At 43.0% G+C, this 24,380-nt stretch overlaps 1 protein-coding gene across 4 annotated transcripts in view; it reads right to left on the bottom strand.

The window, feature by feature from the left end:
- Positions 1-24,380, bottom strand: part of PSME4 (proteasome activator subunit 4) — a 228,156-nt gene that overhangs the window by 4,714 nt on the left and 199,062 nt on the right. For 2 of the 4 annotated variants that reach the window (XM_038397749.2, XM_043511903.1), the window contains 3 exons: positions 23,675-23,830; positions 8,395-8,557; positions 7,102-7,235 (listed from right to left, as the gene is read on the bottom strand). In XM_038397749.2, coding sequence (XP_038253677.1) covers positions 7,102-7,235; positions 8,395-8,557; positions 23,675-23,830 — 453 coding nt within the window. The other 2 variants (XM_043511904.1, XM_043511905.1) reach the window with 2 other exon arrangements.

Genomic DNA, 24,380 nt, shown 5'->3' with positions numbered 1-24,380 from the left:
TTAGGAAGGAGATCATCTTCCCTGTACTGTGAGCTTATGTAGGTGGGCACCCCACCCCAGTAGAGAGGCATCCGTTGTGATTATCGATTTGGGAGGAGGCTGAAGGAAAGGGACACTTGCGCAGATGTTGTGTGGGTGAGTTCACCATTGTAGTGAGTCCTTGACCTTTGTTGGCATACTCAGAAGTTTGTTCAAATTGCATTTGTGTGGTGTGAACACCATCTTGAGCCAACACTGCAAGCAGTGCATGTACAATCTGGCATGTTTCACCATGTATATAGTCACTACCATGTGATCTAGTAGCTGAAAACAGGTCTTGGCCGATATCCTTGGGCGGTGCACTGCGGTACTGATGTGGTTTGTTAGAGTGGTGGATCTCTGAAGAGGTAATGATGCTGTCGCTTCTAGAGAATTTAGATGTGCGCCGATTAAGTCCAGTTTCTGGACTGGCGTTAATCTGGAATTTTGGACTTTTATTTGTATACTGAGACTGTTGAAGAGTGACGTTGTCTGGTGCATGACTGTGATGGCTTCTGCCCAAGTGTGAGCCTTGATTAGATGGTCGTCTAAGTAGGGGTATATATCATGACCCAGTGCTTGCGAAGGTGGGCTGTGGCCACAGCAAGGACTTTGGAAAATACTCAGGGGGCCATGGAGAGGCCAAAGGATAGTACTGTATATTGCAAATGGTCCTGTCCTAGTATGAATCAAAGAAATTTGTTCTGCATAGGGCTTATTGTAATGTGAAAATATGCATCTTTCAGGTTAAGGGCTGCAAACCAATCCCTTTGTTCCAGTGCTGGAATGATTGTAGCTAACATAACCATCCTGAATGTTGTGTTCTGATTAATTTGTTTAACTTCCTGAGATCGAGGATGGGTCTCCACCCTCCAGACTTCTTTCGGGTTAAAAAATAATGAGAATAGAATCACAGAACTGGAAGGGACCTCAAAAGGTCATCTAGTCCAGTCCCCTGCACTTGTGGCAGGATTAAGTATTATCTAGACCATTCCTGACAGGTAGAAGCCCTTCCCTCTATGATGTACCAGAACTGTGTCTACTGCGCCCAGTTGTAGGAGATGCTCCACTTCCTGTCTCAGGAAGGGCTCATGAAAGGGGTCCCTGAAGAGGGACAGGGAGGAATGGAGAGGAACTGGAGGGCATAGCCAGACTTGATGATTTATAGTACCCATCTGACAGAAGTGATGGTTCACCAGTTTGGATAGAACTGTATTAAACAACTGGTAAAGGGATGATTGGTGGGAAGTCTGGCAGCAAGTTGTTGGCAGCAAAAGTCGGGTGGAGGTCTGGTAAGCCCTTGACCAAACCTTCAAATCTGCTGTTTAGAGGTTGATTGTTGAGATGTGGTGGGTTGGGAGGAGCTTGGTCTGCGTCTGAGTGGTCTCTATCTATCCCTCTGGTTACTGTATTGTCTTGGCTGCTGTGTGTACGATGATCCTTGCCGCCGTGTCAGTAGAGTCCAAAGAGGCTTTGAGGACAGTTCTAGCCAAGAGGTGGCCCTTGGAAATGAGCGATGTAAACTGCTCTCTTTTGTCCTCTGGTATGTAGTCAATAAAGTCAGAAAATTTGGAAGCGTTTTTATGGTCATACTTCACCATAAATGCTTCATAATTAGTGATCCGGAAGTGTAGTGTTGTTGATGAATAGGCCTTGTGGCCGAGTAAGTCCAATCTTTTCCACTCTATCATAATGGGTGGTTCTAGAGTAATGCTGTTTGCCCCATTTGTTGACTGCATCAATTGCCAATGAATTTGTCTGAGGGCATGTGAATAGAGATTCCATCCCTTTCGAAAGGATGTAAATATTTTTTGTCTGAACTCTTACATGTGGGTGGGATGGTAGTAGGGGTCTGCCAGATGTTTGTGGCGGATTCCATGATTGCTGAGTTAATCTGAAGGGCAATCTTGGAGGAAGTGACATTTGAAGTATATCCAAGAGCTTGTGACGTGACTCGGAGATCTCCTCTAGGGTTTTCTGGAGTGTCTCTGCTATTCTTTTGAAGAGCTCCTGGAAATTCCTGAAATCAACTCCAGCAGTAGGCGTAAGGGACATAATAGTCTCATCCAGTGACAATGAAGTGCAGGTGCAGGAGCTGCTTCCTAAGCTAAACCTTCTTCCCTCTCCTCAACACTGTTTGGGAGGGGTAGCTGGTGACACTGTGGATAGTGGTGAAGAGTGCCTATGTACCTCCATGGTGCCACTTAGGGGTCTGGGGTAAAACTGTCTATAAGCTGCCCATGGGTCCCAGAATGCCCATTCAGATGGGAAGGGCATGGGGCTCCCAGGGGTGACCATACCACCCTTGAAATTCAGACGCTGGTGTAGGCTTAGGGAGTTCCTGATGTGTGGACCGAACACTGCCTTGCATAAGTGAAGAGTGTTGGGAGGAGAAAACCTCCCCCTTCTTCATCTTCATCCTCCTTGCTAGAGATAGGAGGAGCGACTGTGGTTGGTGGAGGGAGCGGTAGCGAAAGTACTGAAGAAGTATCGGTACCAAGGAGAGACTATTCTGGTACTGGGACAATTGTCAGGTCCTTTGGAGCAAGAAACTCTTGAGGATGTGGTACTGATGAAGGTACCTCTGTGAAAGGCGGTTGTGATAAATGAAGGGCGGGGGGGGGGGTAGCTCCCTTTTATGGGCACCCAGCCAGCCAGCCAGTCAGCCAGCTATAAAGTCCCTCTTGGTGTCTGTTCCCTGCTTGCTTTACCTGTAAAGGGTTAACAAAGTCCCCCAGATAAAGGAAAGGGAGTGGGCACCTGACCAAAAGAGAGCCAATGGGAAGGCTAGAACTTTTTAAAATGGAAAAAAACTTCCCCTTTCTCTCTGTTATTGTTCTCCAGGAAAGAGGGGAACAGGGAGCAATTATGCTATGAGAAGCTTTAAGCCAGGTATGATCATAGATACCTAGAACTATTTATTTGGAACCCCCAGATGTGTAAGCAGATTAGGAATGTTTAGAAAGACGCGATTAGGTTATTTCTTATTAGCTTGTGGACTCTGTGCTAACCCCAGATGCTTCTGTTTGCTTGTAACCTTTAAACTGAACCCCCAAGAAATTTTGGGTGCTTAATTTTTGGAATTGTTTTTTTTAAATCTAGCAAAAGCCTAAGTTCCACATGTATTTTCTTTCTTTTTGTTTTTAATAAAATTTACCTTTTTTAAGAACAGGATTGGATTTTTGGTGTTCGAAGAGGTTTGTGCATATGATGTTTAATTATGTAAGGGGACTGTTGCCCCCTTACTAACATTCAGTGGGGTTGTTTTAGTTGCTAGCTCCCAGTACTAAAAAGGGGGAAGGATCAATGGAGAATCAGGACCCTGAGACTGACAGTCCCCAGGAACAATGGGGAGAGGCCAATGCTCCAGGTCAGCCTGAATGACAGGGCAGGCAGGCTAATCAGGGAGTCAGAAGGCCAGGGAGGTCCTGTCCTCCGTGTAAGCTGGAATTGCCTGCATCAGACAGAGTGGGGCTGAGTTAAGGAGAAAGCAGGGGCCCGAGCTGAGCTGGGCCGGATCCAGAGGGACCAGAAAAGCAGCCCAGAGAGAGCAGACCCTGTCCTGGGAGCAGAGCTGCAGCCCCAAAGCCAGAGGCACAGCCCAGAGAGAGCAGACTTGCCCTGGGAGGAGAGTTGCAGCAACCAGAGCCACAGGGGCCAGAAAAGCAGCCCACAAAGCAGGTCAGTGCTGGGAGCAGAGTCAAAGAAGCAGCCTGCAGAGCAGACCTATCCTGGGAGCAGATCTGTAGCAACCAGAGGCAGAGGGGCCAAAGAAGCAGTCCAGGGAGCTGGAGGCAGAGCAGCAGCAGCAGTGCTGAGACAGAGTGGTAGAGCTGGGGCTGGAGCAGGCTGGAGCTGGGTGTAGTGAGCAGCTGCGGAGAGCGAGGAGGATCCTGGGCAGCAGGCCCAGCACTGGGAGACACCTCAGCCAAGAGGCTCTGCAGGCCAGGCTTGGATTGTAACCCCGACAGGGCGGGGACAACGCTGGGAAGAAGGGTCCTACCACTTAGAGCCTGAGAGCGTGGCCACCACCAGAGCAAATGTCCAACCTACAGCATCCCTGCAGCACAGCCAGGGCCTGAGAAGAAGGCCTGGGACTTACAAGGAACAGACTGTGAACTGTCCTGACATTCCAGAGACACTGTTTGTGATGTTCCCTGCCACAGAGCGGGCTGATGTGTTTCCTTTAACCTTTCCCTTATTCTTTTTAAAATTAATTGTTGATTAAATAACTTGCATTTGCTTTAACTTGTATGTAATGGTCAGTGGGTCAGAAAAGTGCCCAGGGCAGAGAGAGTACCCCGGATTGGGGACAACCTAGTCCCTGTCCTAGGTGACCACAGCAGGGTTGGGGGTCGAGTCTCCCAGGAATCCTGGGCCCTGCCTTGTTGGGGTTACGAGGACTCTGCCAGACAGGAGAGTGGAAGGGGAGTCCTCAAGGGCAGCGAGGCCACTGGGTAAAGGAAGTGGGAGTGAGGACTCGGATCCTTTCGCTAGCCCACTTCACCAGGGTAGTGCAGAAGCCAAGAAAGTTCCCAACGATAGCAGGACTATTCCCACGCTTACAATTAGCTGCGGCAACAGCTAATTTTCTTTGTTTTCTTTCTCAGCTCTTCCCCGGAGGGGAGTGGAAGGGCTTGACGGTACCCCACAGGAAGGAATTCCCAAGTGTGCCTTCCTGGGTCCCAAGGGGTTTGCATTTGGGTGGTGGCAACATCTACCCATCCAAGGTCAGAGAAAAGCTATAACCTTGGAATTTTAATACAAGCCTGGAGTGGCCAGTATTAATTTTTAAAAATCCTTGTGGGCCATCACCTTCTGCGCTCAAAGTGCCAAAGTGGAGAATCTGCCTCGACAGAGAACTGTGGCAATACCAGAGGACCTTGCGGTACCAGTAGGAAAGGAGCCAACAGAGAGCATGCCAAGGATGGTGTGGCAATCTGCGGTGCAGTGTCTGTGCTACTGAACATAGGGCCAGCAGGTGGCACCGTTGCCTTTTGTACTGCAGAGTTGCTTGGTACCGAGCGCTTTTTCTGTGCTGCCAGTGCCGGGGTGGAGGAGGCGGTCTTTTGTCTGCCCTCCTTCTCAGAGCCTGCCTGCTAGGGTCTGTGGCTGTGACAGTACCGCCGGTACTGGAAGTCCCTGCTGACTCAACGGTACTAAGCCATGGTGTGTTCGCTACCAATGTGGTGGACAGAGTCGGGGAACGTTTCCTCTTTGATGTGGTCTTGTTAAGGGGAGTGTTAGCTCTCCTCTTTCCACATCCTTCAGGAGATAGGTCCCTTCCTTTCAGGGTGGAGGAGGTGGGTCTGTCAGCAGGCGCCTGCAGTGATAGGGTGGCAGGAGAAGTTTGCAAGCCCGGGTCTCAGGTGAGATGGAGGGACTTCTCCATTAGGATAAGTTTCAGTTTAAGATCCCTCACTTTCCTTGTCTGGGTCTTAAGACTGTGGCAAGGGGTGCACTTCTGGGGCACATAAGTTTCCCCAGGCACCAGACACACTGCGAGTGTCCAACAGAAAGCGGAACTGCCTCGCGACAGGAGAGGCAGCGTTTAAAGCCAAGCGAACTGGGCATTCTGAGGAAAAATAATGTCCCTTAAGAGGACGAAAGGAAAATTTTTATTTATTTTTTTAATGGGCAGAAAAAGAAATAAAGGGTTCTTAACCAACTAACCTAACTACACTAAACTACTTGACTAATTTAATTAAACTAAATGTGAGATAAAAGCGAGAGCGCGCACTGCTGGAGCCCTGACTTGAACCAAGGGTGGCTGAGAAGAAACTGGTGGGTGAAAGGGTCGCACAGAACTAGTTAATTGCCACTGGAGGCGCGAGATGGGGAGAGTGCATGTGCAGCCCAGCCAGGTACTGCTATCGAAATTCTCTGACTAGAGGTGCAGGTTGCACAATCACCTAAAGCGGAGCTCCCACAGAGACTCCACTTGAAGAAGAACAGGTAGTTCTATATTTGGATGACACTCCTCAACTAGCATTTGTATACATTTAGACAGTTGGAAAGTCTGGAATGGACCCCCAAAAATTCATCCAGTCCAGATCTGTAAGATTTCAGAATTTAGAACTAGTTTTGAATTCTAATCTCTCTAGATCAGCATTGTCAAGTCTCTTAAGTATAGTGAAAGAAGCTTTGCTTGTTGGTTTTTTGTTTTGTTTTGAAAACTTTGGAGACCTATGATAAATTCTTAATTAATTTTGATCAAAATAGTTTTATTCCCTCCTCTAAATTTTCAATCTTGTTGATGCTGCTGTAGGGGCTCAGGCTCTGCTGGGTTTTTCAGACAGATGGTAAAAGGTTTAAACAATAATTTTTGTTCAGTCAAATACAACTTGCAAAGTGGGTAGGAGATCAGACTTTTAGGGGGACATTCCAGAGATATCGTCTCCTATTATTATTTAGTACATCTCATTTGGTGCACCGCAAAGGCAAAATAATTATATGCACTCTCCAGATTTAATTTTTGTAATCCAGTGAAAGTCAGCCCTATCAGAACTGGTTAGCTCTTTCAAGGAAATTCCCCTCCACAAAGTTTAAACACTATAGTTAATAACAATAATATAGTTAGATTGCTAGCAACAGCTACAGGTAAAGATGCTTAAGTATTTCCATTCAAAGCCCCTTTTTTGAGTTGCTCACAGAAGTTTCCAGTACTTTCATCTATCAGGCTGCAATCTTATAGGCCCTGGTCTCTACCCAATGATTTTGTTTGCTTTATTTTGTTTAGTTTGTGTAAAAACTGTGTTAGTCATTTTTGAGTACAAGGAGAGTGAAGGAATTTCCCCATTATAAATAAAACACTCAAACTTTCTACTTAATTTATTTTTGGCTCTAGTGTAGAAATGACTGAGGCAGAATAGAAATATGACAAGGAATTGGCATGCTTTCATAAGGTGCCTTTGAGTTAAAGCATGTTTGGAATTAGCAAAGTTATGAGCTTTTGAAGAAAAAATGTCACACTGTGACACATATTCCTTCGCAGTCTTTCTTCAGGAAGCTAATGTAAGGATGACAGACATGTTTTAGATTAGAGTAAACAGAAAGAAATAAATAGGAACCAACTATTTTTACCTCAATAGGCTGAGGATCATTCAGGTGGGCACTGAGGTCCATCAGAAGCTGGGGCATCCAAGTGGGTACATCATAAGGGCTTGACAAAATACATGCACTAAGACCAAGCACACCAGCATGGCGCTTAACCAAGTCTGCAATGAAAAGACCGTAATATACATGTGGCAGGATACAAATCTCTCAAAATATGTTTCCATAACACAGCCAGACTTGAAACTTCACTTTTAGTAATGCCAGCTATTTTTAACTTATGAAAAGTACTAAAATAAATACACATTAAGCATAAGTTATCATGAGCAGTAAAGCGCAACTAACATCCATACTAGGGGAATTCTTAATCTCCACCTCTTCTATCCACTACAGGCTTTTGTGAAGAATCAAAAAGGAGAGGTTATTTACCAGTTCAAGGGCTGTCTCTGCAGTGGACTCAAAAATGCCTGTACCAGTGTTTTGTAACTTTCTGGTAAACTGTTCCTATTGGGGCTCATGTAAATACAGTCTAATGTCACTGAAAGTTCTAGGGAGGGCAAGCTCTAACTTAGTTCCTTTCTCCGGTGCCTCACAGGTGAAGGTGGATGAGGAGTGTGACTGCTAAGACAACCCTCAAAGAATTACACTGACTGGTAAAATAACCACTTCCTTTTTGACGAGTCTCTGAATACATGTACATTCATGGAAATTGGTAAGCAGTACACCCTAGGTATAAGAATAAACCACAAAAACCTATTAACCTAGTCATATAACTCTGCCCTGTAGTAGTATACTGTTATTTAACATTTATACTGTATCAGCACCCGAAGTACATAATTGGGATTGGGACCTCATTGTGCTAGGAGCAATACAAACATACAGGAAAAAAGTCAGATCTATAAAAATGTTTTGTCTCGATGCTTTATAAACATTTCAGTATTATAAATATTTGCATACACAACAGATCCGTTTCTTTATGTATACTGCTTGAAGCCTGTTCTAGCCATCTGGGTTGTTCATATAATAAGTTGTCTAAGGACAACGTAAATAAAAAGAAAAGGAGTACTTGTGGCACTTTAGAGACTAACAAATTTATTAGAGCATAAGCTTACGTGAGCTACAGCTCACTTCATCGGATGCATGAAGTGAGCTGTAGCTCACGTAAGCTTATGCTCTAATAAATTTGTTAGTCTCTAAGGTGCCACAAGAACTCCTTTTCTTTTTGCGAATACAGACTAACACGGCTGCTACTCTGAAACCTAAATAAAGTAACTGAACCAGTTTTTTAATTTACAGTTTGCTTCTCCAAGGCAGTGTCTTTACCTGCAGAAGGAATGGTATCCACCACTGTGCCAAGGTCTCGTTTTCTCTTTTTTGGTAGTCTTGTCTTGCAGAGCTGTTCAAAGTGAGCCTGCACCGGGCTATCCATAGTGAGGAAGTTGCACTGTAGCAGGCCACTCAGTGTGGTAGCAGCCATTTCTCTCACCTAGGAGCAGAAACATCAGCTACATCAATTACTACAGCAAACATTCATGGCTGACTTTTATTACTGCCCTGTTGGACTTATCAGTTAGATCATGTTGCCATACTGTGCTTGACAAAGGTCTTTCAAGTTTTTATCACCTCATCTTAGTAGGTCATTAAATACAATTAGTATATTAAAGTGTCACATATAAAGCAATAAACAATATTTACAATTTTAAAACTGTCTTTACACAGATTGACAAAATTAGTGATCCACGACTGCAGCAAACAATAAAATTTCAGTGTCAAACTTGTATTGTAAGCTAAAACAGCAACTGATTTTGAAATTTGAAAAATAGTCATGTGTGATAAATATATAATCCAGAACAATTTATAATAATGCTACTGTAATTTTATAGAAAATATATAAATAGTACAACTATTATAGAGATACCTGCTTTGTCCATTAATGAAATTGGTACACTAAGATCAGTTTACACAGGGGAAAATATACATTTATCCAAAGTGTTTCATTTTTTTCCTTGCTACATATGAAACTTTTACAATCCACAGTTTAGGATTAACATCTTGGAGGTATGCAAATTTAAGAATTTTTATATTCATGATATGTATTATCCTAGCTGAATCTTGGGAAATTTACAAGGCCATCCTGTATTAAGACTGAATTATGACAATGCTGTAACTCTTGCTGATGTTTATAAGCAATGTTGGGTTATTAGGCAATAATATTATGTCAGTAGTGTGCAGTCACTGATTCAGTTGTATAGCCTTCCAGTATTCATTTTACTGCCTTGAGCCTTGGTCAATCCATCAGAAAACTGACTTGTAAAAATAGATATGACAGAAACATGCACCACTCTTTTGTAACTAAGTTACCAAAAAAGTACAAGCCAAATCAATTTCAACTAATTACCCACAAATTCACAATGCTACAATCTTTTTTAAAACTTCACTGGGTTTAATTATATCTGAAGACAATTAAATTACTGTTTGCTTACAAAAACAGTTTCGCCTACTCAGTGTTACTACATCACTCCTAATAGGCCATTAAAATTAGTGAAATACACAAAAAAAAATTAATAAATTGTAGAAACACAGGTTCTGTCTTCAGAGTAGCAGCCATGTTAGTCTGTATTCGCAAAAAGAAAAGGAGGACTTGTGGCACCTTAGAGACTAACAAATTGATTTGAGCATAAGCTTTCATGAGCTACAGCTCATTTCATCGGATACATCTCAAATTTGGTCTTGATGTAGCAAGCCCATTGCTATTAAAAATCGAGGTGTATGGGCTGACCATAAGAACATTTTAACATTTAAAAATCTGAAAGCCCAATTAGCTTATTAAAATGTGGTCAGCAGTTGCCTCATTTACTGATAAGTACATACTGTTACACTTACATTAAACAGAACGCACATCTATCTAGAGTACAAACACCTACCCACGCTCTGAATCCAATGTAGCAGATTATAATAAATTATATCCTTGAACATAATGTTCTGAACCTCCACAAAGCAATAAAGTATAGCAGCAAGTGCTGTAATAATTAAACATAGTAAGTTAACAATAGGCTCTTGAGGCTTCCTTCCATTTAGATTTCCACAGCATATTATTCAAATGTGATCCTCGTTATTAATAGTGTAAAGTATGAAGTGAAATAGTCTGCCAGTACTGTTTATCAGCAATTTATGAGCCTCTTAAGGACTAAGCTGTTAAATGAAACATTAAGTGCTAATGCAAGTCCCAGAATAGGTGGAAGCCTGGCTGTAAAGTGAGCAGGCTCACTAGGTACCTAATCATTTACATCACTGTTCACTGTATTAGAATCCATTTTCAATATTGTCAAATCAACCTTACTAATGGCAATATTTTGCTGCAAGGAACATGTAGAAACAAAGTCCTTAAAAATCACATTAATAAAGTATAATTTTATACATATGTACTGCAATGCCCATTAACATCTCTCATAGTTAAGAATTTATAAGCCATTAGGCCTATATGATGATCTAAAAGCTACAGAGTAGAAACATATTCAGTAGACTACTCTCTCATGCATTAGGATTTTCTAACTACATTTTTTGTAGAGGAGTCAAACTGTAGCAGTTGGCTTTCTTGTATCTAAAAACAAGTAATAAGTGTTTAATGACACACTGAAAATTAAAACAAAAAATTCAGACCACAAGGAAAAGTTGTAGTGGAGTATTCTCAATGTACTATTTGCTGTAAGAAGCTAAAGACACTCAAGTTTCTTAAAAGGGAAACTGCAGTGTAATAAAAAGATTTTAAGCAGTATATTTAACTAAATAAAGAATAAATTAGTGAAGAACTTTTGCAAAAAGAAAAGGAGTACTTGTGGCACCTTAGAGACTAACAAATTTATTAGAGCATAAGCTTTCGTTAGCTACAGCTCACTTCATCGGATGCATTTGGTGGAAAAAACAGAGGAGAGATTTATATACACACGCACAGAGAACATGAAACAATGGGTTTATCATACACACTGTAAGGAGAGTGATCACTTAAGATAAGCCATCACCAACAGCAGGGGGGAGAAAGGAGGAAAACCTTTCATGGTGACAAGCAGGTAGGCTAATTCCAGCAGTTAACAAGAATATCAGAGGAACAGTGGGGGGTGGGGTGGGAGAGAGAAATACCATGGGGAAATAGTTTTACTTTGTGTAATGACTCATCCATTCCCAGTCTCTATTCAAGCCTAAATTAATTGTATCCAGTTTGCAAATTAATTCCAATTCAGCAGTCTCTCGTTGGAGTCTGTTTTTGAAGCTTTTTTGTTGAAGTATAGCCACTCTTAGGTCTGTGATCGAGTGACCAGAGAGATTGAAGTGTTCTCCAACTGGTTTTTCAATGTTATAATTCTTGACGTCTGATTTGTGTCCATTCATTCTTTTACGTAGAGACTGTCCAGTTTGGCCAATGTACATGGCAGAGGGGCATTGCTGGCACATGATGGCATATATCACATTGGTAGATGTGCAGGTGAACGAGCCTCTGATAGTGTGGCTGATGTGATTAGGCCCTATGATGGTATCCCCTGAATAGATATGTGGACAGAGTTGGCAACGGGCTTTGTTGCAAGGATAGGTTCCTGGGTTAGTGGTTCTGTTGTGTTGTATTTCTCCCTCCCACCCCACCCCCCACTGTTCCTCTGATATTCTTGTTAACTGCTGGAATTAGCCTACCTGCTTGTCACCATGAAAGGTTTTCCTCCTTTCCCCCCCCTGCTGTTGGTGATGGCTTATTTTAAGTGATCACTCTCCTTACAGTGTGTATGATAAACCCATTGTTTCATGTTCTCTGTGCGTGTGTATATAAATCTCTCCTCTGTTTTTTCCACCAAATGCATCCGATGAAGTGAGCTGTAGCTCACGAAAGCTTATGCTCTAATAAATTTGTTAGTCTCTAAGGTGCCACAAGTACTCCTTTTCTTTTTGCGAATACAGACTAACACGGCTGCTACTCTGAAACCTGAAGAACTTTTGTAGTATATAAAGTACAAAAAAAGAAGAAAAGTGTGAAGCTGCCATTTTGACAGTCTCCTAGATTAGATCAGGACTGAGAAAATTAAAGTCCCATTTAAAAAACACTATAAATTAGATAATTTACTGTAAGACAACACTGAATCTATGTACTTTTTATGTGTTTTGGTTGATTTAACAGCTGTTTTAACATTGACTCCATGAACAAAACATCTTAACCCTTTAAGGGACCATTTACCCAGACTAGGTGTTTCCATTTCACAGATTTTAATACCAGAATGGATAAGTTATAAACAAACTAGGCAGCTGCCTAGGCGGTATATTCTGCCTAGGGAAATGGGGGCCAACCTAAGTGGCACTGCAACACTGCATGTCAAGTTACAATGCTACTAACTCAAATTTGGCCTACCTGCCCCTCCGTCATGATGGGGGTGCAGCTGGGCTCACTGCACGCCCCCCCAACCCAGTTGAGAACTTCTGTTCTGGGAACAGGAGGGGATGGCAGACTGAACTTTTGCCTAGGCCGGCAGACTGTCTTGAACAGTCTTTGACAATGGACCATGATAATGATCTAGTTTGACTTCCTGCATAACACAGGCAGTAGAACTCCAAATGCTAATTCACATATCAAGCCTAATTACCTGTGGTTGAACTAAAATGATTTGAAAATTACAATTAAGGACTTCAAGGGATAGAGAATCTTGATAAGATGTTCCAGTGGTTACTTACCCTCACTTAAAAATCTGTGCTGAATTTTCAGTTTTATTTTTTTTTTTTAGCTTACTTCAGCTTTCTAGTCACTAGATTTTTTTTTAATACCTTTGTCTGCTAGATTAAAGAATCCAGATATTTTCTCCTTGTAGGTACTTTGAGACTATGATCAAGTCATGTTTAAGCTTCTCTTCAATAAACTATAGACTGAGGTCCTTTAGCTTCTCATTGTAAGATGCATTTTCCAGACCTCAAATAATTCTTGAAGCTCTTCCCTGAATCCTTTCCAACTTTTCCCAACATCCTTTTTTAAGTGTGGACACCAGAAGTGGATATATTATTTCAGTAGTGGTCTCACCAATGCTACAAGCAATATCACCTCCCTACTTTTACTCTATATTTCTCCAAGGATCCTTCCAAGGATCATGAGCCATGGTATTATACTAGAGTTTATGTTCCTTTGGTCATCTACCATGATACCTAAAAAAGATACAGTAGATGAGGTAATATCTTTTATTGGACCAACTTCTGTTGGTGGAAGGGACAAGCTTTCAAGTTTCACAGAGAGACCATCTTGGGCCTTCTCTACACTACAGAGTTTTGTCGACACAAGTTAAGCCGACAATCAAAATTGGTATAATTACATCGCTTGTGCATGTTCACACTATACTCCTTCTGTCAGCAGAGTGCATCCATACTTGGTACTGTAGCATTGACAATGAGAGCAAAGCACGGTGGACAGCCATCCCACTGTCCTACTTGACACCTTCTGCAGCTAAGAGTTGTGGAGCGGATCGTGCCATGATGCAGTTCTTTCTGTCCCAGAATTCCATGCGATTCTGACTGCATTTCGGGGCATTTTTCAATGGCCTGTTTACTGTGTACCCACCATCTTTGTGTGAAAGGATGGATCCCGCACCGCTCTCTACTGTTGTAGTCATTGTTATGAATACATTGCAGATGGTCATGCAGTATATCATGAGCACCCAATCTGAACAGGAATCAGAGTTACCTGACCTGCTGTATGTCATGTAAAGAAACACCAACAGATTACTTTTGGCATTCACGGAGCAGCTGAACACAGTGGACTGTGGAATACAACTTTGGCAGACTAAAAGTACGTTGGTACTGCTCCATAATATTTGTGAGGCTCAGAGCAAAAAATTTCCCCAGGATGGAGCAGCCAGATACCAGTGCTATTAGAGGGGCTATTCGAATCAGGGAGGTTTTGAGGTGATATTTTGATAATGAGCCCTAGTAATGTAAGTCTTTCTATATAGCACTCTGCCATGCTTTGTTAACTTGCTTGAAAATTGTGATGATTCCCGATTGGGATTTGTAGTCAGCAAATGATCACCACTATGTATTATTACCAACAGCAACCACCTCATGTAGGAGACAAATGAAGATTGGTTATCTTTCAGAGAGTTTGTTTTTATTAAATACTAATTAACAACACACATGAAAGGCTTGGTGGGAAGGCAGATAACAATGAAGGGCAGTATAAGCTCTCACAGCTGTGTGTAAGTCCAGCTATCATTTTGGAAGTTGTCCGACGGGGGTGGCATGAATGGGGTACCAAGATGTTCCGGGAAGTTGCAAGGAATGCGTGGGAGGAGTTTGGGGAGGGCATGGAAAGCAGTTCTGTAACAGCTGGGATGGGAGGGAAGCATGCATGTGTTCTGCCTGGAGAGTGATTAGGGACTTCAGCATCTCCATTTGCTCCTCCTTCACTTTTATCATCCGCTCTTGGTCCTTTACAATGCACTCCTCACTCTCCTTTCTGTCCTGACTTTCCATTTTAAATTTTTCCTTCAGGGTCTCTCTCTGCTCCCTGCGTTCACTTTTTATGGCCTCGGAGGATTGAAGCACCTCTTGGAACATGTCCTTCCTGCTCCGCCTTGGTCACTTCCTTTTCTGGCAGAGGCGCTGTGCTGGTGAGTAGGGGTACCCCTGAATGTCACATCTGTGTATTGTTTCTTGTGCTTCTGCAGAATTATGATGGTCATGCACAGCAACAAAACATAGTAAAATACACCTCTTAATATATCAATCACTTTCTCATTGTCCCTTGGCAAGTGTGCATCTTAGCGAAAACCCTAAACATGGTGTGTTCAGCCTAGGTGGGTGTTGGGCGTTCAAGATGGGGCAAAGGCTCTTCGTGGTTTTTAAGGGGATCACTGCTGGCGAGTAGAATCATACTGTAAATTCTGCCACCATTTTCCACAGGTGGGGATCACTGAAGCTGATATTTCACTCCTGAGTGTAAGCAAGAGTGCATCTCCTGCATGCATGTGGCTTCAGACCAGGTCCCTACGCTGCTTGCCTGCATGCTGCTTTGGTCCCTGCACAAGTGATTGCCAAGTGGCATGGGAAAGTTTCCTACAATGAGGGATGGAACAAAGCAGCTCTGCGAAGGAACTTTTGGCAGAGGATTGGGGAGTACCTGCAGGAAAGTTTCCTACAGATCTCTCTGGAAGATGCTCGTGAAATCTCAGTGTGCGTTAACACATTGTTCCATTGCACTGCTTAGCTGCACAGGGAAACGTCCAGCACACAGAAACACAGCTAGTATTGTACATTTCTATCCCTTAACCCACTTCTAGCACATAACAAAGCAAAGGACAGCTCTATCTCATATCACCAAGTAGCATCAACTGAGAAAGATTACTTACCAGAGCTCCCCTCTCCTGCATCATGCGTACCAGAAATGGAGTGGTGGGACTGGCTAGAGCCCTCCTGGGTGGAGAAGAGGTCCTGGCTCACCACAGTATTAGATCACCCTGTCATCTGTCCCATCTTGTCATCCAACTCGACCCCTTGTCCACCACTTTGTCCTTGGAGTTGAGTCTGCTGTCCACTGTCTCCAGCCACCCCTGCAGTATCCCCAGATCTCTTGGCAGTGAAGGTGGGGCCCAGCTCCTTATAGAAGAGGCACGTCTTCGGTGCAGCACCAGAGCAACGGTTTGCCTCTCTTGCCTTCTGGTACGCCTGCCTCAGCTCCTTTATCTTCACATGGCACTGATGCGTGTCCCGTTCGTAGCTCCTATCCAACAAGCCACGAGAAATCTGCCAGCGGGTATCGAAGTTCCTATGACTGGAGTGGAGCTGGGATTGCACAGCCTCCTCTCCCCACAGCTCAAGCAGATCCAATAATTCAGGTGTGATCCAAGTGGGAAAGCGTTTGCTTCATGGAGCTGCCGTGGTCAGCTGGGAAGATGCAATGTGAGCTGTCCACGCCGAATAAATAGGAAGTGGAATTTCAAAAATTCTCTGGCCTTTAAAGGGGGAGGGGTGGATGCCTGCATACCAGGGTGTAGGACAGCGGAGTGCTGATGAGAGTGGTCAGGTTAGGCATTGTGGGATATCTCCTGGAGGTCATTTACAGTGACATAATCAAGTGGGGTATCTACACTGATACTTTGTCGATGTAACTTTGTCGCAAAAAGTTCTATGCTTCTTGTCAAGGTGATTTTGTGAGCAAAGCAGGAGAATTTTGTCAGCAGAGGTAGCACTGTAGCGTGTATACCTCCACTGTTTTGCCGACAAAACCTGACTTTTGTCAACAGAACTGTGTAGTAGAGAAAAGGACTAGGACGTGGGTTTTATGGCCCATTACAACAACTTGTAACACACCCTGCTGCCTAGGAACCCGCCATTGTCCTACAACTGCAGAGCTGTTAATTGCCCATTTCATTTTAAGTGATAATCTACAACATGCTTATGCTTAGTCTGTCCCACCTTGCATTTAGCTTGGACACTCTAGATTCCTTCTCCAGACTTGAGGAAGAGCTCTATGAACCCTGGAAGTTTGTCCCTTCCAGCAACAGAAGTTGGTCCAAAAAGAAATATTACCTCATCCACCTTGTGTCTCTCATGTCCTGGGATCAACACAGCTACAACAAAACTGCAAACATGAGGGCTGGGCTGAGAACTGTAGAACTGATTCCTGAGGAACCCATGAGAAATACTAGAAATTTAAAAAGTCCATTAAGAGAGAGGCAAAAGAAGTGGCGGGGAGAAGCATCAATTTTAGCACTTTTACTTAAAATAACCTGAAAATCCACTTCAGAACTAAGAACTTGTCTGTCACGTTTCAGCCCAGAACAAGGAGACAAGGTATACAGACTATCAGAAATGAGGTTCTATACTGAAACCACCTTCTCATTAAATATAGCACGATGAAAGCAATACTATGGTAATTACTGAAACATACTGGAACTTGCCAATTCTTATAATGAAAAAGCAAGATTACTGCTACAGTAAAGTTTCCATGGTAACAACATGATTGCAAGAGATTACTACACAAAATAGCTTTTGCTGATATCTACCTCAGCAGTTCAAGGACATACGTTTTATCTAATTATTTGCAAATCTATGTAACTATTAAAAGTGAACATCAATTTTTGTAAATTATGTAAATGTGGGATTATGTGATGCATGCTTTGATTAGTACGGATAACCAGTTATCTAGGCTTACAGCGCTTGTTCTACTGTAATATTATAACATGCAGTGACATGACTGATACCAAAGAGACCTGCTGGAGAATGGAGCCAGTGCATTGGGAGCAGAGGGTTAAAGTGCTGTTCTTTAAATACAAGCTTTAATCTTGCACAATTTGAAATATTAATTCTATATTTATGTTTTTAAAATTACTTGCAATTCACCTTTCACAGCTTAGATTTTCATAATAGTGAGACTTTTCAGCCCAATTTTAAACAGATTTTACACAAAAGCATGACACAAGATGGACTTCTTGTCCTTCAAAGAAGAGAAACATGTTACATGAAAATGAACTTTTAGTTAGGCATTATGGAAAAGTTCTCCTTTGCAAATAATACACAGAACAAAATGGTATTTGGGGACCAGAGGTGAAAGGGCTCAGTTCTGGCTGAAACATTAACATTTCTCACTATGATTCTGCACTGTACATTATATATATTATATTATATATTATAGTGACAAAGGTCTGTCCTTGCCTCCGTGGGTCCTGCGTTTCCTGGAGGATTTCGCTAGCCTCAGAGGCTCATTATGACCCTCCATGTAACCCTTCTTTCTCTAGAGACAAGGGTCACAATCTACTGAGCCATTTGCATCATAAGCCAGCGAGGGAGGTGAGGAGAAGTTATCCTTCCTTGCACAGTCTCTGTTGTCTCCCAGTCTCAGTGATTAAACAGGGGGCAAAGGTGGGGGGGGGAGCCCGGGGCCCACCCTCTTTTAAGTTGGATGCATTTAAGTTACTTAGGAACTTGAAAAAAATGGTTACTAACTTCCTGTAACTGTTGTTCTTCAAAATGTGTCTACTTGCTCTGAGCACCACTGCTGGAAAGTTTCCCCGAGTAGTATCGTTTGGGTTGGCTCTGGTACCCCTTGGAGTCACACCCTCATAAAGGTGGTATATAGGGCCCCACCGACCTGCTGTCCCCTCAGTTCCTTCTTGCTGCCTAACTCCAACAGAAGGGCAGACTGGGGGGTGGGGAAGGGGGGTGCGGAGTGGGTTTGGAATGGACATAAGCAATACATCTCGAAGAACAGTAGTTACAGAAGGCTAGTAATTATTTTTTCTTCTTTGAGTACTTGTTCATGTCCATTCCAATGTAGGTGACTCCCAAGCAGCTGGAGAGTTTGGAGTTCATTGGCACACTGACTGTAACACTACTTGGCTGAAACCCACATCGTCTCTAGCTTGCTGGGTGATGGCGTAGCGGGATGCAAAAGTGTGGACTGATGACTATGTTGCTGCCCTACAGATGTCCTGAATCAGAACTTGGGCCACGAACGCAGCCGATAATGCTTGAGGCTCTTGTAGAAAGGGCTCTTAGCGGAGGAGCTGGCACCTTCACTAGGTCGTAGCATGTGCAGATACAGGAAATGATCCACGATGAGATTCTGTGAGCTGAGAGTGGACGGCCTTTCATTCTGTATGCAATGGCTATAAAGAGCCGAGTAGATTTCCAAAAGAGTTTAGTCCTTTCCATGTAAAACGCTAGTGCATGCCTAACATCTAGCACGTCGTGTGTCTGTTCCTCCTGTTAGAATGTGGTTTCTTATAATGAATAGGATAGGAAGATAACTTGGTTATTATGGAATTGTGAGACCACCTTTGGCAGGAAGGCTGGGTGGGGCCGCATCTGCATCTTGTCCTTGAAAAAGGCTGTGTACAGTGGTTCTGAAATAACGGCTTGGATCTCTAAGACCCTTCTGGCTAAAGTAATGGTGGCCAGGGAGGACAGCTTCCAGAACAGATAAAGCAGAAAGCACATTGTCAGCAGTTTGAATGCAGTAGAACCTCCGACCCCCTTAGCTCCGGTGGAACCTCTTCCACTGCTCCCACCTTAGAAGCGACTGCACCTCCTGGTCCAGAAGTTGCTTGTGAGAAGGTCCCTGAAAAGGGATGGAAAGGGAGGGTGGGAAGGAGGGGAACAACTGACTTGAAGAGTGTATCCCAGTTCTATCATGTGTAGCATCCAGCAATTTGAGGTAATGCGGGCCCATCCCTACTAGAAGTGGGATAACCAGTCCACAAATATAGGAGAAATCAGATCCACACATTGTCCTGATACATTCCAACAAAAGGCCTGCTTAGACCCTGCAGATTGTCTTGGGAGGGCGGAGAGGGAGGCAGGCACCGGGGCAGACAAGGACTGGGATGGAGAACTTCTCTTATAGCCTCTACTTCTTCTCCTGCTATTGTCTTATCTCTGCTGTGGGGGGTAGAAGCGGGCCATCGGTTGGGGATTAGAGTGCTTCCTGGCAGGAGCCGGTGTACACAAACCCAGGGATTTCAGAGTGGCTCTGGAGTCTTTCAGACTATGCATCTTCAAGTCTGTTTGTTCAAAAAAGAGCAACTTGCCTTCAAATGGAAGGTCCTGCACAGTCTGTTGCACCTCATAGGGCAACCTCAAGGACTGAAGCCATGAGCTTCTTCTCATGATCACAGTTGAAGCCATGGATTGGGCTGCTGAGTCTGCCACATCCAAAGCTGCCTGAAGGGACATCCTTGCCACCAATTTCCCCTCTAAAGCTAGGGCCAAGAACTCGCCTGACTCCTGAGGCAAAAGCTCCTTGAATTTCGCTATTGCACTCCAGGAGTTGAAATTATATTGGATCAGGAGTGTTTGCTGGTTTGCTATCCTGAGATAGAGGCCGGCAGTTGAGTACACCTTCCTGCCAAAAAGGTCTAGTTTTTTGGCATCTTTGGCCTTGGGAGTCAGCCCTTGCTGACTTTGCTGCTCCTGCTCATTTGCCACTGAAACAACCAACGAGCCCGGTGGTGTGTGTGTGTATAGAAATTCATACGCTTTGAGAGGGACAAAGTATTTTATCTCCATCCTCTTTGCAATAGGTTGGAGGGACGCAGGAGTCTGCCACAAGGCCCTGATAGGGTCCAAAATTGTATCATTCAAAGGCAGAGCCACCCACGATGGCCCTGAAGCTGCTAAGATGTCTACCAGGGCATGGAAAGATTGGAGGATCTCTTCCACCGGGCTGTCAGTGTTAGCTCCTGAATGGTGGGAGATTGCAGAGTACCTCCCAGATTACAAGGTGGAAAAAGAAGACTCAGGACGACACGTTCAATCAGACATGTTGAGGTTCAAGAAAGGATGCTGGATGCTAGAGTCCCTCTGCAGCCTATGCTGAACCTGCTGCCATCAGCACCCAGTTCTACATTCTCCTCCCACAACTGTCCTATGAGGTGGGGATGGGGGGGTATTCGGTATCCCTTGCACTCAACATCAGGGGAGGGCACAAGGACCAGAAGGTGCTCATTCTCACACCTTTGATTGTTACTGCAGTGCATCTGTAAGCAAGCTTTTCTTGTTTCTCCCCCCACAGTGTTATCAGCCCTTTTTGCCCCAGGTCATTTTACTTTTCTTAGCTGTCTTTGTGTGCATATAAAACTTAATGGATTGAGGAGAAAAGGCCCCTTATCCATTCAGTACACGGTGGTTGGTGGGGGTGGAGTTTACAGGGAAGAAAATGCAATGGAGGGGACAATTTGGTAAGGAACAACACAGGTAAGTGTCACATTACTCTGGCTCATTGTTGAAACTGGTTTTCAAAGCCTCATGGAGATGCAAAATCCCTCAGTGTTCTCTTCTTATTGCCCTGGTGTCTGGCTGCTCAAAACTGGCTGCCAGGCGATCTGCCTCAACCCCCCACCCCAGCAGAAACTTTTCTCTCTTTGTTTCACAGATATTATGGAGCACACAGCAGGCAGCAATAACAATGGGGATATTGCTTTCACTGAGGTCTAACCTAGTAAGCAAACAATGCCAGTGATCTTTTAAAGGTCCAAAGGCACATTTCATCACCATTCTGCACTTGCTCAGCCTATGGCTGAATCAGTCCTTATCGCTATCCAGGCTGCCTGTGTACAGCTTCATAAACCATGGGAGTAAGGGGTAGGCTGGGTCTCCCAGGATCATGATTGGCATTTCAACATCACCAATCGTTATTTTGCAGTCTGGAAAGAAAGTCCCTGCTTGCAACTTTCTGAACAGATCTGTGTTTCTAAAGATAGGTGTGTCATGCACCTTTCTCAACTATTCTACGTTGATGTCGGTGAAACCACCCTTGTGATCCACCACTGCTTGCAACACCATTGAGAAGTCCCCATTTCAGTTTATGTACTCTTTGGCAAGGTGGTCTGGTGCCAAGATAGGGATATGTGTTCTGTCTATCGCCCCACTGCAGTAAGGGAACCCCATCATGGCAAAACCATCCACTATGTCCTGCACGTTGCCCAGAGTCACTATCCTTCTTAGCAGAAGTCTGTTAATGACCCTGCAAACTTGGATCACAACAGATCCCACTGTAAATTTATCCACTCCAAATTGATGCCACACTGGACGGTAGCAGTCTAGCATTGCAAGCTTCCACACACCTATCGCCACTCGCTTCTCTACTGTCAGAACAGCTCTCATTTTAGTATTGCTACACTTCAGGGCTGAGGAAAGCTCTTCACACAGTTCCTGAAAAATGGCCTTACACATTCAAAAATTCTGCAGCCACTGCTCATCATTCCATAGCTGCATAACGATGTAGTCCCATCAGTCAGTGCTTGTTTCCCAGGCCCAGAAATGGCGCTCAATCCTGTCAAGGTGATGCGTGACTGTCACCAGCAATTGTGAATTGCTCCGCTCTAGGTCTTCCAGCAGGGCTGGTTGTGTAGCATCACACTACTCCACGTGTGTGATGTAAATAGTATGTATCGGCTATGTAAATACTGCACGATAAGGCACAAGGTTGCTCACAACAACAGTGTACAACTGAGCAAGGTCCATGCCTATCGTGCTATGGTGTCCTTGTGGGTAACCCAGGTTTATGAAAAAAGATGTGAAAAAGGCTTGGTTTGTTTGCCGCTGATTTCAGGAAGGGAGGGAGGGACGTAAGTGCATCATGTGAGGCTAACACCATGTTGCCATAACCACCCATGTCAATGTTTTGGTCTTGTAAGGCATTGCAAACCCAACCCAAAATTCCACTTGGCTACATGCACTGTGGGATAGCTACTCACAATGCAGCACTCTGTGCATCAATGCAAGCCCTGCTAGTGAGGATGCACTCTGCTGACACAATGAGCGTAGTGCGGACACACAAGATCAAATTGCTTAAATTGGAGGCTTGATGTCAACTTAACTTTGTAGTGTAGACATGGCCTCAGTCCGACTATACTTCTGGAAAATCCTAGTAACACTGATAATCTCTCAAAAACACAAAACTAAAAATTACTTCAACAGTGGTGATAAATGGAAGATATTTAAAATGCATTTCTACTCTGAAAAGAAACTTTATAAAAAGGCCATTGTGAAGTTATGTTTCTATATTTTGATGGCTTCCATAGCAAATTTTTTCCATTTAAAAAGTAAAAAGATGTTTTTTCTAACAGTCAGTCCTGCAGACTCAACCTAGAATCTGAGTCAGGCTTAGATTTTTTGTTTTTGTTTTTTAAATTACTCATGCATCACACCAGTAATAATGGCTCTGCAAGACAAATTCTGCCCTCAGACATGGGCAACTCCATTGTCTTCAAATTATATCTGTGCTACTCTACTGAATCCATTCAGAACTGAAGACAGAATTTGGTTCTGCAATAGGAACTTATTTCTAATGTATTAGCCTAGACAGAGTCCAGTTCACTTGCTCATAATACTGCAGAACCAATACTGCCAATCTGAGTCAAACGTAGTAAAAACTTACTTTTGTCACTATAATCAGCTGCTGTGAAAGAATACACACAGGTAACCTCTGCTGAGTAAGAAAGTGTTATTTTTACATAATCAGATTTTAGAGTAGAAATGCATTTTAAATCTGAAGGTTGGGTTTTCTATTAATACCCATTATGTCCTTAGTACTGTAAAGATACTGAGTACTTGTGGCACCTTAGAGACTAACAAATTTAGTGAGGAAGTGAGCTGTAGCTCACGAAAGCTTACGCTCAAATAAATTTGTTAGTCTCTAAGGTGCCACAAGTACTCTTTCTCTTTTTGCGAATACAGACTAACACGGCTGCTACTCTGAAACCTGTAAAGATACTATCTCTCTTCCAACTGTATTTAAAACAGGACAGAAAACATTAGGAGGCTTGTGCCATTTTATTATTGCTAATGAAATGCTTTCTGGAATAATTTTGTTTTCCTGTCAAAAATAGAATTTTATATAGAATACAATTCCATACAAGTTAGCATTTTTATTATATATTCAAGAAACTAAACACAAATGCATTTTCTATTAGTGCTAAATATGGAAAACTTTCTATTCTTTGTATGAAGTTACACAGTAAGAGGCAAGAAACTAGATATATATAAAGATAAATATAAAAAACTTTAGTTCTGCTTCTTTTATTCACATTCAATGTCTTTCACTGAAAGTCAAAATACATGGGAATAGGTATAACTTCATGTTTACCTCAAGCTGTTCATCTTCCAAAAGTTTTATAACCAACCATCTTATGTCATTGACAGCTTCTCCATTGTTGAGGAAGATAAAGAGATTATAAAATACCATAGTCTGGAGGTAGGTCAGTATTGTGTACCTAGCATGCCAAGAACTGCTTCTTGCTGTCTGAAAGCAACAAAGATTAAACAGTTGGAATTAAAAACAAGGGCATGCAGACAAGCTATCTGATTTACTCTAAATATTGTCATGTACCATTACTTAAACCTTTTGTGCTGCTGCAGCAAGTTACGCATAAAAGTTGTTTTCCCTCCTTATAGTTAGCTTTGTTTTGTTTATGTTCTTTTAGGCTAAATTTCCAAAGCATCTAAATACTTAATATTTGTAGTACTGGATATATAACTGAGAAACTAAACAGATCACACCTTTTGATTTGTTCATGACCTGTTCTAAGTGGTCAAAAAGTTTAGTTATGCTCAATTTTGCATTGAAATTGTCTGTATAGTGGACTTTAACTGTGAAAAAAATGCTTGTTACTGACAAAAGATGTAAGCAATGGGTGAAAGTTGAACTAGTACCACCACTTTGACTGCATCCCCTCCTGACACCCGTTTTCAGTAATGGGTAATTTTTCTAGAGTAGATGACAGTTGAAAGATTAAAGGAAAAAATCCATTTGCTCAATTTTTTTATTTTGTGCATTTGATAGCACCTCTGTA

Source organism: Dermochelys coriacea, chromosome 3 (assembly GCF_009764565.3).
Source record: "Dermochelys coriacea isolate rDerCor1 chromosome 3, rDerCor1.pri.v4, whole genome shotgun sequence".
NCBI classification, from domain to species: Eukaryota; Metazoa; Chordata; order Testudines; family Dermochelyidae; genus Dermochelys; species Dermochelys coriacea.
Note: the sequence above shows the minus strand (reverse complement) of the source record. Positions and strands in the feature narration are given on the sequence as shown.